Source organism: Thermobia domestica, chromosome 5, assembly GCF_964235325.1.
Source record: "Thermobia domestica chromosome 5, izTheDome1.hap1.1, whole genome shotgun sequence".
Taxonomy (NCBI): domain Eukaryota; kingdom Metazoa; phylum Arthropoda; class Insecta; order Zygentoma; family Lepismatidae; genus Thermobia; species Thermobia domestica.
Genome location: NC_137458.1, coordinates 116,022,301 through 116,035,206, shown reverse-complemented (window position 1 = coordinate 116,035,206; position 12,906 = coordinate 116,022,301). Strand labels below are relative to the sequence as shown.

Below are 12,906 nucleotides of genomic sequence, written 5' to 3'. Positions count from 1 at the left end.
AAACAAGATTTCATGACCTAAATGCCATATTTCCCTATAGAATTCACCATCATGATGAATGGATCACACGTTTCATGAATTAAATATTAAGTACGTAGTATTTGAGAGCAATTTTAGAGGCTATATAACTTTATTTTAACTTCTGAGTTATCGACATTTTTTCTTCTTTAGGTCATTTCAATTTTAGTTATTCGTGTTTCATTTCTTAGAGCTTAGTACCCTAGTTTCTAGCACATAGTTAAACTTCTGTTTTCCAATATATCCGTCAGGGCATACTTCCACATTTCTGTTATACTGTAGCTGTATAATGATGTAGCAATAATCTTCCGGATGCAACCTTGAATACCATTTTATACAAATAATCAGTACGGATTTAGAAAAGTATTTTGGGAGGGTTTTTTCTTATGGCTAGTTTATTTTTTTAAATGCCTGATTTTCATTTGAAAGGAGCTTGAAGTTTATGAGTAAAGACATAACTAAAATTTCGTTTGTTTTAGAAATTTCGTAATTTCGGAGAACAGGCTTCAGTCCAAAAGACACCCCACCCTAACCTCTTTCGCAAATCCGTCATTGCTGGTAATTAGTAATAACAACAATTTAAAACATAAGAAATGAAATCAGCCAGGAATCACAGTACACGCACTATCTCTACATTCACAGATGGAATTAAGAACTTTTGTCGGAATGGTCGAATGCGGGACTGAATCCGGATTTCCCAATAAAAGCGGAAAAGCTAACCACTCACTCATGTTTGTTGTGCTTGACTTAAATGTTTTTTTAAAGGGAAAGTTCCGTAATGACGTGTTGAATTCTTGTTAAAAATTCAGAAACCTTCAGGACTGGGTAAACCGTGATGGTGGTTATATATTCCACCACCTGAAACCAAATGCTCAGATGAACAGTATTACGCATATGATCCATAAACAGGAAATTCAGTACTTTCCTGACTAAACAATCTTAAGGAACAGTCAGTGCATTACAGAATTTGGGACTTTACCGATTTTGCAGGTTCGAAGCACCTGATAGGTGGTAACAGATTATTACGTATGTAATAAATTAATAGAAAATACATTTTCAACATTTCTGTTCCATTTCAAAGAAGTTTCTGTAGGGGTAGCAAAGGCAGAAGCAAGAGGTGCATTAACAAATTAGGTGATTTTTGAGTGTCCCATACAAAGATTGCATTTTTTTCAGTCTTTCAAAGTAATACGTTGAATTGTAATAAAACAATAATTATTTTTCATTGTTACTCTAGTTCGAATGTTTATGAAAGTCTCGGAAGTCAGACATAATAAATTTATAGGCTATAACAGATTGACGAGGGAATGATATTTATTTATTTATTTATTTATTTAACAATCACCAGATGCAGCTCAGAGGCTGTTTTATATTGGATATCTAACAACAACATGGAAAGGATTTGGGAATGTCGGACAGGGCCTGTTTTAGTAGGTACCATCCCAACTGCCTGGTAGGAGTGAGAGAAACACTGGAAAACCCCAGTCAGGATGGTCGGCAGCGGGAATCGAACCCGTGACCTCCCGAATGCGAAGCCAACGTTGTACCACTTGAGCCACTTGATATACGTAATGAACAAAGAGAAGAACTTGTTATTTTTGAGAAGGCTACGGCATCGAGACTTAAATTTGCTTTGTGCGTTTGTTCAGTAAATATATTATTATCTTTCCGATGTATTATTTGTTTGAGCTCACACACATAGTACAATAAATTCTGTATGTCATGTAACAGTTTTTCATTGTTTTTGTATTTTTAATTCACAATAAAAATATTGCTTATAATGCATTTAAAAGTTAAAACTTAACTGCAACTTATTATATACATGGATTAATTTTTTTGGGATTCATAATAAAAATGTGTTAAGAATTAAAATTGTTTGAAATATGTTTTCGAAATTCATGTTTATTTTCGAGGTTTTGTATTATTATCTGCATCCACTACTATTTAAATGAGTTTTTGTATTGTAGAGAAGCGAAACAAAACCTGATTTATCAATTTAAAGCAGAATTTGGAAAAAAGCCCAAAATTTCCCAAGCAAAAAAGCGAAGCAGAAAAACCGAGTCCCCCCCCCCAAAAAAAAAAACTTTTTTTCCGAACCCTTGCATCTCTATTTGGAATTGAAATAAGTTAACGACTGGCAATCAATTCAAAATTCAAGCCCAATACTTTCACTTAAATGGCATAATCAACATTTAATATTAATTCCTAATGTTTTATCTTCAGTTCGTGACGTGTATTACGCGAGAAGAAAGATTCGATTTAAATCAAAAAAATCAACCGTGATTTTTTCCACCCTGCTTTGAATGCATCAAACCTTATTTTTTCCCGCGTAAATCAATGAAGCGTGGGAGACTTTCTTCAGTGTAGATGTAGAGGGGACACATGCATAACGGTCGTCGAATTTCATTTTTTTTTTTTTTTTTTTTTTTTTTTTTTTTTTTTTTAATGACAGGAAAATTTGAGCAGCGATATTGCATCTAATTTTCTCAAATTTTCCCAAAAGCTCAAATTCAAGCGGAAACATTCAATTCGTTTGGTACATTCAATTTTGAACGAGAATTCGGGCATGAGGAGAGTGTCCGCGAAATTTGATTCAGACTTTCATCGCCAAACACAACATTCCTGTGTGTCGTCAGGCTCCCAACTCACCCAACATGACTCCATGTGACTTTTGGTTATTTCGGAAGCTGAAAATGCCAATAAAAGTGATCCAGTTTGAATCAAGAGAAGACACCGTACGGAATACAACGGCACGGTTGCTCACCATTCCAAAAATTGCGTTCCAGAAGTGTTTCCAACAAAGGTTAGAGTGCTGGGAGAAGCGTGTGCATTACCAAGGAGACTACTTTCAAGGAGATTAGCGTTTCCGATTTCCAAATCAATAAATGTATTGTTGTGAACCAAAGGTTCGATACTTTTTTGAGCATCATGATACCAATGTACACTCTGTACACTCTAATCCACAACCAAACACTCCAAAAGAAGGCCTCCCACTGCAGCGTGTTCGTGCAGGTACAACATGCCACTGTCGAATTGGGTTAGAAAACAACAGCTGCGTGTTGCATGGAATGACTCATACCACTGTTTTTGGGATGAGCGATTTACAATTTAAGCACATTTTCGTGCGGTTTTGAGCGTTCGAGGTCACGAGCATGTAAGGAAGCATTACATTCAACGCACTAAACTGTCAACTTTGTGCAGACCGAGTGGGTCATATATCTGTACTATAAATAAAAATACAGCTTATTGTCAGTTTATAATTGATTACCAAAAGAGATATTATATATATATATTCAACCATCCATGACTCGTTATTATCGAATTGTGATAAAATATTTCTATTTCAGTTTCCAAAGTTCATATTTGACTGTTTGCTGCTGTCAGTATGTTCAGCTACAGGACAACTGTTTATTTTCTATACCATTTCACAGTTTGGCCCTGTGGTGTTTGTCATCATTATGACAATTAGACAGGTAAGATAATATATCTACCTTATATTGGTTGGTTTGGAGTTTAGCGCTCATTTCAATACCGAGGCTAGATGAGACGTGGACCTACAACTTAACGTGAGATCTGAAGCATATTAGCACCCACTGGGACGCCATAGGCACTTCCGGTAACCATATAACAGCTCCCTCATAACTAGATGGTTAGCGTACGTGCCTTTGGGACGAGAGACCTGATGGAACCTCATGTGATGCGGATCCCACGTTAAGCTGCATATCGTATACTCCTAAAAGAGATGCCTTCAATTCAACGAACCAAAGTAATTTAACCGGAGCTCTGTCCTTTTTACTTTAACGATGAAAAATAATGTATAGAAAAATAAAGTGTAAATAGTCTTTATAGGTCTTTCTCAAGCAAAAAGAAGAAAGGGATTAAATTAGTAGGCGTTACTTGGACGTGCATCCTTAGAGGATTTAAACGTCAATGTAGCAAGATAAGTCCGGAAAAGTTACTTACGGCAAAGCAGAAACAATACTGACAAAGTACAGGATCCAAAGAGTTAATATCAAATGAAAAACCAAACAATATTTTACCTTATACCATTACAGCAAACAGTACTTACAGAAATTTACTTTACTCAATTTTAAAGACTATTTCATCTGCGCCAACTAACATTTCGTTACTTCAAAGTTTTGAGTGTCAAATAATCTGTTACTACATAAAATATGTTTAAATTATCTTGTGAAAATATTGCCTTTGTTAAGAAAAAAATATTTTATTTCTCAATTAGTATTGAATGAAAAAAAGCTGAAGATAGTCGTCGTACGGATTATCTAGAATACATTAACATCAAATTATATAGTTGGCTTGGTAGCCGAGCATATTAAATCATGTTTATTCAGTATTTATATTGTAAATTTAAGAGTTCATCTTTTCTGGTTCAAATCTAACTCTATTCTACTTTTTACTTTTTTTCTCTCTCTCTCTTATGATCTTGTAATATTAATGTGTTCATTTCAGATATCTATATCCTTTTTCTTTTCTCAAGAATATTAACATTTAAGTGTATATTTTGAGATCTCACTGAGATATTGGATTGCTGTGAGGCAGGATTGCACTGAGATATTGGATTGCAGTTGGATTTATTTACAATTAGATTATTTAAATTTGACAAGTAATTTAAGATGTATATTCATCACTAAACAATTATACTGATTAATTTAGAACATAGGTATTTTTGTAGAAACAATTTGGTCGAATCTGGTATTGATCCTCTGTTAGGAAGGAGTTGTGTTTATTCTTTGTACCGACGCTAATAGATGGTACTAGTTTCAATGTCTGCCAGAGTGAATAGATGTTATGTAATATCTATTTACTCTGCCTATCGACTTAAACTGCCATTTTGAAAGAATACGTCTAAGCATTTGATAAATTGGAAAATCAACTTTGTGGTCCTCTATCTACGTACGATGTTTCCACATAATGTAATTCGCATATTCAGATGAGGTCCCGAAAGGTATAGAAATATCTGTATACTAGTGCTCTGTGGGTGTCATAACTACACGGATTATTTATTCAACTCATCTTTGGACAGTTTGAGTATTTCTCTCTTGCATTTGATTAAATTATTTTGAATATCGTCGCTCCCTACGATTAGGGATTATATTTTTAGGCTTTCGGCCCCAATGGTTGTTTTAACCCATCACATATGAAGGACGACGTCTCTTGGCGAACACACCACCTGGAGAAGTGGGGAAGGAAGTAAGGAAATAGGAAGTGGCCTGGGAGCTTTGTTAGGTACCATCTCGGCATTTGTCTGGCGTAAATTAGAAAAAAAACTCACTCAGAATGGCTGACTTGAACATTTTTACACCTTTCGGCTGAGGTTCCCACCGGGAATCCAACCCGGGACCGAGCACACCAAACTCGAGAGCATTAGCGACTAGGCTATGTGGGGGCACTTCGCTCCCTACGAAATACATGGGAAAGATAGGGACACGTGCTGCGATCTGTTGGTGATATTCGAATCTTTACATTTACCTTAAACTCTAATACAGAATTTTCCTACGTACGCTGTGAGGAATAATCCTTTAACACTAGTAAAATCGTTATATGTATGAATCGACGATTGCCGAAAGGACCAAAATCCATTTTGTGTAGCTTTGAAATATTAAACAAAAAGTATTTAGATCCAGGACTGCAGATCTTTCTTTCGCTCAACCTATATTAATGTTGCGTTTACACCGTTGTACCTTCGATACTTATCCTCCCTATAGAATCGAAAAAGTTCATAAGCCAAATTTAAAAAAAAAAAAAAAATGTGGTTCGGATCCTTTTTGTAATCATCGATTCATACTTATGTCTATACACTGACCAGACAAAACGTTATAACCACCAACCTAGTATCTGATAAGTCCACCCTTAGCTCGCAGAAAGCAGCATTGTGGTTTCGTATACACGTATATATTTATACATGAGGCATATGTCAAAAAAGACCAATATTTTTTTTTTTTTAAATATAGAAAACATTTATCGTGATTCATATACAAGTACGTACCTTGGGTATTTTTCGGTAGTCACCATGAACCACCAGATATTTCTGGTATCGTGGCACAAACATATGTATATTTTCTATGTAGAAATCTGTAGCTAGTCCGGAACTATTGTCTTTAGCACTTCACTGTCGTTCAAGCACTTCGATGCAAGTCACTTTTTCAGATGAAGAAAGAAATCGCTGGAGACAAGGTTGGGGCTGTAAGAGGGATGAATGAATAGTTCCCATCGAAATTTTTGAATTGTCTCAACAGTACGAGCAGCTGTATGTGAGCGGGCGTCGTCATGGATCAGAATAATTCCGGAGTATAGCATCCCTCCACCGATTTTGCATGTCACGTCATAGATTATTTAGTGTTTGGCAATATACGTGTGTTGTAATTATTCGTCCTGGTTCCAAAAATTCTTCAAGAATTCCAAAACGCGCTTGCCGTGATTTTGTGAACTGATAGTGTTTGAATTTCTTTGCTTTAGGAGAACCGGGGCCGTCATTGCATTGACTTCTGCTTCGAGTCCCCAGTGACGTAAGATATCCAGGTTTCATTTCCCGTCACTATGTCAGAAAAGACGTTATCTCCAACCTCCTCCCAGCAGGCCAAAAAATCACGTGCAGCTGTCTTTCTTTGCTCTTTGTGAACATATTTGTCATCCATCTCGCGCACAGTTTGTGATAACCCAGCGTGTCAGGTCATAATTCGATGCACCGTTTTCGCAGACAGTTCTGGATACTCTTTGACGAGTTCAATTAGTATGAACTAGGGATTGGATCGCACTTTCTCGTTAATGCGTTCCACCAGATCATCCGTCTGAACATTAGGCCTTCCCCTACACTCATCGTCATGAACATTTAAACGTCTTTTCCGAAACTTTGCACCATTGCCTGATCTGCCCTTCACTCATTATTGTTGGTCCATAAATGGCACACAATTTCCGATAATTGTGAGATGCATTCTGTCTTTTGGCGTTCAGAAATCGTATGACAGATCTCAGTTGACATTCGACGGGATTTTGTATTACGCCAGCCATTTCACCTTACTGCTACTTGCACGTACGCAATTCTACTCGTCTCTTGCAAGCATAGAATATTAAGGTATGCTTCTGCGCCTGCTCAACTTCTTCAGTGTTGTTAACCCCCGCATAAAAAATACCAACACTTTTTTTTTTTTTTTTTTTTTTTTGACATGATCCTCGTATGTATGTCTGTGTATAACAAGACTGTATATATTCTAAAATATAAATTGTTTTATGTATTGCAGGGCTTGGCTATCTTGTTGTCTTGCATAATTTACCATCACCATGTAACTGCAGTAGGGGTAGTAGGTGTAGTGGTTGTGTTCTTTGCCGTGTTCCTACGAATATATTGCAATCAGAGGATAAAGAAACTGAAACAGAAACGACGGACTGAGGCTTCGACCATGCTTAAAGTTTAAGTTTCAGTATTTTATTAGAAAAATGAGTACATGTTGCTTGTGTGTAACTTTATAGGAAAAGGTGGATATGAGTGTTGGTGTATGTGCTGCATAATCAACGATTTATTTTATTTTCTAGTACATATATTCAGTATATTTATTTTGTAACAATATTGTTAATAAGCAGCTCTATATATTTCGTTTTCTTTTCAGTAATGTTACATATTGTACCAGTGAAAGATAAAGCCAAATAATACTGAGCAATATCTCCATAAATAATGTAAAATTACATGATACGAATAACTTTACAGTGCAAAAGTATTTATTCCAGTGAAAATGTTTTCGAAATCCACTATATTTTATTTAAATGTTTTTCTTTCATTCTCAGTCGCTCCAAGTACGAAAGTCGATGAACACACTAAACTCTAATATTTATAGCTGCATAAGTAACATTTAAATAAAATATAAATTGATATTTTTATAGTACAATTGAATGGTAGGGTTGTATGTTTACTAACATATCATAATTTATGTATATAATGTTACTTATGGAACTATAAATACCAGTTCGATAAATAAGTGTATACACACTTTGAACTGTCGTAGAAAAGGTTAAATTTCTGGAAAAAAGCTATTGTCCAGTTTTAAATATAAGTGTATTCTTTGGTCAAACTGAATGTTCCAAATGGTGACCTTCAGCATCAATACATCTCTGAATATGAGTCACGACTGCTTCTGTACTTCACACCAGCGTCCAATGGGGTTTCTGCGCATATCGTTTATATTTCATTCCAAAATGTGCCCGGATTACGTGTTTTTTTAGTGTTCCCGATAAGAAAAATCGAGCTTTGTAAGGTCGGAGAGTGTGCAGAAAACTCGATTGGTCCTTTGTGTCCTATCCCTGACCTGGTACATTTTGATCCAAGTATGTTCGCACATTCCTTTGATAGTGGAGCGGGGCGCCATCTTATTGGTAATGAAACCTGTCATTACCGTACATTGTACAAATTGCAGGGAAATTGAAATCAAGCATTTTAGGTACTTTTCCCCAGTTTCAGTACTGTCGAAACGAAAAGGCCCAATAATCCTCTAGGAGACAAACTAGACCACACATTTAGATCAGGCAAATTCGAAGCCTCTTCAGTAGCAATGTGGGAATTATCCTCAGCCCAGTACACACAATAATACTTTATTGTTATTATTATGCTTCATCCGACCAAACAATGCTACCCATAAGCTCCAGTTCACGTGAAACATCTCCTGAACCCATTCACAAAATCGAATCCTACAATCTGAATCGCCGTAATCTAGCTGTTGCACCAGTCTTGGAATGTACACACGCAACTTTCAGTATGCGTAGCACACTACTAGAACTTACCCCGCTATGACGTGACCCTTGCCTTAAAGACTTTTGTGGTAAACACTGAAACAATTCCAGCACGCAACTAAGAATTCAACGCTTGTAACCCTGTGAGATGGGCCTGGTCAGCCTTTCTGCTTATCACACACTGTTCCATGAATCCCGAAGTTGTCTCGTAGATGTGTAATTGTTACCGGTGAAGGGGATCAGATCCATTCTTACGTCTCCACTAACTGAACCGCAGCAACATTCTCAAACTCCCAGTAACTTAATAACCTGCTTCTGCTCTTCAAGGCTCAAATCTCTGTCCGCCATGTTGATGTTACTATCTTACTACTAACTGGGTTGAGCTACTAGACCCACGATTCAGCTGCCACAAATTGAGGGAATATAACCTTACTTTTTCCCAAAAATTTAACGTGTAGATTGGAAAATACATTTTCTATGACAGTTCAAACTGCGTATACATTTTTTGACGCACCTAGAACCAGTATCTAAGTTAAGTAAATTCATCGTTTTTCGTACTTGGAGCGATAAAGGATGAAAGCGGTAGCGAATTTTCAATATTATTTGCTAGAATAAATATATTGGCACTGTAAGGCTAGTCATACCATTAAATTAAGAAAAATGTGCCAAACAATTTCTATACTTAAGTGTTATGTTTTAAGAGTTTTTTTAAAAAATAACCATTTTTTAATAATTAGCGCAGTATTTGTCATAATGGATCTTATAAAATTAGCCTGGAACATCAGCTAAATGAGTGATGTGCAGTAATCTTGTTTATTACTTTCAAATCGGATATCCGTTTGGACTTTCATAATAAAAATATTCTTTTTTAATATTTTCCGCACTGCTTCAGTATCTGTTGGAGACTTGTTCAGATAATTCTGTGCTATAAATATCAATATCACTACTAAATAACATATTTTCAAGTTGAAGGAGACCAAAAATCTGTTTAGAATTGTAATCAACTTAATAGTGTCTTATTTTCCATTATTAAAGTATGACATTTTATTTATTATTTTTACTCTTGGTAACTTTATGTATTATATGTTTCATGCAAAAAAAGTTAAGTGGAGATGTACTTAGATGTTCTGTTTCTATACATGTTAATAACTTTCTTGATTTTGAGATGACGTTTTAATGAAGAGACCTTCAAAATAATTTTAAAATATATTTCTTTATATTCTAGTCTTCTGATGTATTGAAAGAAAGGGGTGCTGGAAGTGTATATAATATATATGTTTGTGTGTATATGTGTACATATACGTATATTAACTTTTGTGCTTTATATTATTATTATTATTATTAGAGAATGCTTTCTTTCTCAATCTCTTCGTGAAAAGGAGCTCATTTTTATTGCAACAAGAAAAACAATACAGAAGTTATTTTGAGCACGTTGTGAGAGTATGCGGTTTTATATTGATGAGCACATGAAATAGGTTAATACTTGACAACAACAGATAGGCTAGTATAATAAATATAAGCAGTATATTATTATTATTTTAATGAAAGATTGAAATACGAAATCATTTGACAAAATATTGAATTTCTAACTTGTAGATATGTTTCAGTGCATTTTTTCACGTTTCTTACTGGAATAAATCTATAAGAAACTACTGTAATTTCGCGTTAAGACAGGAAAAAAAAAAGTATGAAAAATTCATTACCAAGGTTTTTGGTGATTGTACAGTCCGCACAAAAATTACTCTTTTTATAATACAAAAACGAGTAGAAAATAACAGAAGTATACTGGGAGTGAATTTTATCATTGATGTAATTGCCTACCTTATTTGGCATTTGCAGCTACCATTGCTACACTCTTAATCATAAAGAATCAAGGAACGATTTATTAGCAGAGGAGAAGGAATCGGGAACAAAGAGTGCACTTGTTTACTGCTTTTATTCTGCAGAGCTTATAAATTGAAGCAGCTCGTTGAGAAAACAGCTTTTTTAAGTGCAGCTGAAAATAAAGTGTCGTTACAGATCTGTCAGAACAGGCTCAGTGGTGGAGCGTTTCCTTCTGGTGCGTGAGGTCTCTGGCTCGATCCCAGGTCGCGCCAGGTGAACTTTGTGGTGGACAAACGCCGTGTAGCTTTTTTGAGGGGTTCTCGTTTCCTTTCCTCCACCCCCACACGGAAGTTTTCTTGGGGTTCCCCTTTAGGCTCGGTGCATAGTCGTGGGATGTTAACTAAAATAAATAAAACTGAGATGGAAGAAAATTATGTGCGGCAGAAGGTTAGTTTCAAACACACTTGAGTGGTGCTATACATTCTGAAAAAGACCTAGAAAACAGAACCCTGAAGAAAGCGACAAGATTTTAAGGAGGCAAGACGATCAGGAAAGTCACTCCGAAGTTGGCTATTTCCTTTTGGAAAACTAGGACAAAACATTCCCCAAAATCGCTTAGTCTCATTAAAAATTTATTCAAGGTTTCAAGACGAAATGCCTATTTTTTAGTTCCTAGAGTGTACTTTTGTTCCTATCACATAAGTACCTTTTATTCTGACTTCACATGTATAAACCTGGATTTTCAATAATGCGATTACTTTTTGTAGAATATACTGAAGTTCTTGTAAAACTGAACGAGTATATATATATATATATATATATATATATATATATATATATATATATATATATATATATATATATAATGTCCTTCAACATTTTAATTTGCATTTAAGCAGTTTTAGCGTGGAATGAAATAGTGAGTTCGTGTGTAATGAAATATTGACGAATATAATTTTCAGTAATGTCTTCCATATGACATCTTCCTTTCGTTCTGTAGAAACGAATTATGTATATACTAATTAAATTGCTTAATTCTTTTGCTCCATGTAAAGCATCTCAAAGTATTGCCTAAGAATGAATTTACTAAATGTGTTCTGCATTTTAATTATTTTTAAGTTCCAATCAAGTAAATAATTTTGTACAGTGGTTGGCACGAAGTTCTATGAGATTCTTTATATTTATTGTTATATTAATTGTGTTATTTTTTTGAAGTGAGAAATAATGATCATGAAATATGTGTGACAAATCGATCGTCGTGTGTTGACTTTTTAATTTCATGTAAGAATATAATGCAAATAAATAATCGAAACTGTAGTCTGTGTTTCAGTTTGTGATGTAAAGTGTCCAGCAAATCGAGGTAATTTATTGGTGCATTATTCTGATTTACAACTTGAGACATGATAAAAGAGGCTAAATGAAATCGACCAATTTCCAGGTAAAAGGTTGCTAACAAAATTGATTTATTTTTTAATTTTTTTTACCTAAGATTGTACTACTTTCTGGAGGTTGAAAACGGTATTCATTTATTTTTTAGCCGCACAGGTATGTTTGTAGCGGCCATTTTGTATAGGGCGTATGCGTATTTTGCATTTCCGTGAAACGCTGTAACTTTTTAGGTTTTAGAGAAAATGAAAACCAAAACCATATGAAAGATAATGGAATGGACAACATTCTGTGTTCTGTGCACATTGAGACGTACTTTAGAACGTCGAAAATAATAATAATAACAACCATTGAGGTTGGAAACCTAGAAATGGCCATTTTGGAATGTCCAAGTTGAAACGAAATAAATAAGATTCACCTTCAATTATTTGTCTACATAGAGACTAGACAGACAACGTCCCAAACAAGTTTCAGATCTGTGATCCATATACATGATTTTTTGAAATTTTTTAAACATTGCAAATTTACGAAAATCTAGTATTTTCATCATCAAATATCTCAGGAAGGACACAAATGAGAAATCCCAAATTTGCAAAAATAGACAATAGTTGTGCAGTAAAAAGTGGGTAAAATCACATCACTGAGACTTGAGTAGTTTCTGAGTTGTAAGTTGTAGCAATGATGTGAAATTCGCGATTTTAACAGCTGAATATATGTACAGGTTTTGTGTTGATAGTATCTCAGGCATACAATTTATCTATGTTTCATCAGAAGAAGTGCAGTCAAACAGCAAGAAATTCGAGATTTGCTACTTCAGGGTGGCCACTCACCTGGAAAACCTGGAAAACCGGGAAAAGTCAGGGATTTTTTTAATTCTGGAAAAGTCAGGGAAAAGTCAGGGAATTTTGATGAAAAACATGGAATTTTTACTCGGGAGAAAAT

General features: G+C 35.0%; 1 protein-coding gene across 2 annotated transcripts in view; it reads left to right on the top strand.

Annotated features, from left to right (window-relative positions):
• Positions 1-11,895, top strand: part of sll (adenosine 3'-phospho 5'-phosphosulfate transporter 1) — a 45,331-nt gene extending 33,436 nt beyond the window's left edge. Inside the window, exons 8-9 of one of the 2 annotated variants that reach the window (XM_081758955.1) lie at positions 3,366-3,491; positions 7,275-11,895. In XM_081758955.1, coding sequence (XP_081615081.1) covers positions 3,366-3,491; positions 7,275-7,448 — 300 coding nt within the window. In that variant the 3' untranslated portion in view covers positions 7,449-11,895. Of the gene's footprint in view, positions 1-1,366; positions 1,772-3,365; positions 3,492-7,274 lie in introns of those variants that run through there. The other variant, XM_081758956.1, reaches the window with a different exon arrangement.
• The last annotated feature ends 1,011 nt before the right edge of the window (positions 11,896-12,906 follow it).